The following is a 2,458-nucleotide window of genomic DNA, read 5'->3' on the forward strand; positions in this document are numbered from 1 at the left end:
GAACTTTGCACCTCAATCTGTAATCCCCCTGGTATATGATGAGTCATTTCAAGATAGTTTTTAAAATATTCCAGATCAACAACACTACTCTGTAGACCATAGCTTCAGGTCTACACTTGTAATAATAGCTTTTACAATTACGTCAAGTATTGATACATAATCCACTGTACTTACCAAAGTAGATAGAGGAACAATAAGCGTTGATATATTTTTGGGATATTATGGACATACTTACTGTTATGAAGCTTAATTGATAAAAACAACCACTGTAACTTTCAGAAAACTTACTGGGTATGATAGATTACAAATCGTAGCTTTTAATGAAATAAGTTACCGTTACACCCATATACTTTAAGATCTAAACTCAAAAACAGTTTGGATGACCTAGGATATCCCTGCCGATCTGATACTGTCTATTGAACTTTCAGAAGACTTACTGGACAAAATAGATTGCAAAACGTAGCTTTGTACATTGAAAGAAGATACCGTTACACCCGTAGACTTAAGGATCTAAACTCAAGAACAGTTTGGATGACCTAGGATATCCCTATTGATCTGATACTGTCTATTGAACTTTCAGAAGGCTTATTGGACATAATAGATTACAAGTCGTAACTTTGTATAATGAAAGAAGCAACCGGTGTAAGACTTTAGGATCATAACTCAAGAACAGTTTGGATGACCTAGGATATCTCGACTGATCTGATATTGTCCAATAACCTTTCAGAAGACTTACTGGACATGATAGATTACAAATCGTAGCTTTGTATAATGAAAGAATGTATCGTTACACCCGTAGACTTTAGGATCTAATCTCAAGAATAATTTGGATGACCTAGGATATCCAGAAAAAAATATTCTGCATAAAATTCTACCGTGTTTATGCTTTTGACCACCAAAAATACAGAAAAACGTAGAAAAAAAAAGTGTATAATAATGATTGGAAAAAATCTGGCTTCAAAGGGTTAAGGGACATTTGATACTTCCGCAAATAAAGACCTTACCGAGCCTAAATGCTGTGCCATTGGTCCCATTCGTTGTTGTAATACAGTCTTCTCTTTGGGAGAACATTTCACCCCGCTCGCCCGCAAAAGCATTAAAGCAAAGTTCCGCTCCGTACTTGGCTGGGCCCGGGCCGCCGACTGGCAGCCGAGTCTGAAAAGTGCTTTTTCCGAAAGGTTTTGAAACGGCGGTGGTGGTGGTGGCGGTGAGCTGGCACAAGATGGAAAGCACATGCAGCGGCTTCCAGGCAAGAGTTTTATGTAGCAGTCAGTCAGACGCGTACTTTCTTTCCGGCTTTGGGTTAGCCGGAAAGTTGAGCTTGAAGGGTGTATCAATTAGGAAAAGTGCTCGGATGATTTGAGGCGGATGGACGGTCAGGGAAGGGGTAAAGTCAGTCCTGGTTTTACGAGACGGATTAGTCAATGGACCGTTTTGATCTGGTTAGCGAAGCGAAGCGGAACTCGGAAGCGAAAGCGTTTTCAGCCGTTTAAGCATGGTGTCCAATCGATTAATGTGGGAAGCGTTCTTTTTGAGACTTGATGGATATTGGAAACATTTTTCGAAAACACATAACAAATTTATTTGGCAAACAATTTTACAAAGGAATCTCAGTAGTGGGGTTTGTGCTCGTACGCGGGTTTATGTGGGACACATGGCACATGGGCAACTTCTGGGGCGCATCCTACCAACAGGTTGGCTCCGCACTTGACGTGGGGTGCTTTCACGGCGTAGGCGTGGTGGACGACATCGTGACCGGCGTGATATCCATGGGCCACTGGTTCGGCGTGGTAACCGTGGTGACCGTAAGACCGTCCGTGGGCAACATGTCCCTTGTGGGCTGGCGCTGCGGGAGCGTGATGGCCGTGGGCAGCCGGGGCCTTATGCATGGCCGGGGCGACGTATCCATGGTGCGCAGGAGCAGCATGATGAGCAGGTGCCGCGTGATGAGCAGGTGCGGCGTGGTGCGCAGGAGCAGCGTGACCATGTTCAGCAGGCTTGTGGTGAGGGTACTTCAGTGGTGCTGGAACCGGGTGCTTGTGGGCTCCATGGGCTGGTGCGGGAGCAGGAGCTGGTTTGGCATCATGTCCAGGGGCGTGGTGCATTGGGGCTGGGGCAGCATGATGAGCAGGTGCTGGAGCAGGTTTCATGTGACCATCGCCGTGGCTTGGGGCTGCATGGGCATGTTCTGCCGGTTTCGGTGCGTGCGCTGGTTCCGGAGCCTTGTGACCGTGATCTGGAGGTGAAGGAGCGGCTCCAACCAGTCCAACAGCCAAAACGGCTGCCAACACAAACAAACACTCGAATTTTGCCATTTTACGTTCGAACGCGTGACACTGATCGACACTATCAATAACGTACTGCTGAGTCAACTGAGTCTACTAGGCGTATTTTATATGGCATGATGAGCTAAAACTGCTCCGTCATTTTTGACTTGTTGATTGAGTTTCACTTTTTG

At 45.8% G+C, this 2,458-nt stretch overlaps 1 protein-coding gene across 1 annotated transcript; it reads right to left on the reverse strand.

Annotated features, from left to right (window-relative positions):
- Window positions 1-1,610: 1,610 nt before the first annotated feature.
- Window positions 1,611-2,458, reverse strand: LOC109424208 (histidine-rich protein PFHRP-II-like). The gene is made up of 2 exons (XM_062847820.1): window positions 2,156-2,458; window positions 1,611-2,053 (listed from the first exon to the last, which is right to left on the reverse strand). The coding sequence occupies exons 1-2, from the start codon at window positions 2,313-2,315 to the stop codon at window positions 1,611-1,613; spliced, it is 603 nt and encodes a 200-aa protein (XP_062703804.1). The 5' UTR covers window positions 2,316-2,458.

This window comes from Aedes albopictus, chromosome 2, assembly GCF_035046485.1.
Source record: "Aedes albopictus strain Foshan chromosome 2, AalbF5, whole genome shotgun sequence".
Lineage (NCBI taxonomy): Eukaryota > Metazoa > Arthropoda > Insecta > Diptera > Culicidae > Aedes > Aedes albopictus.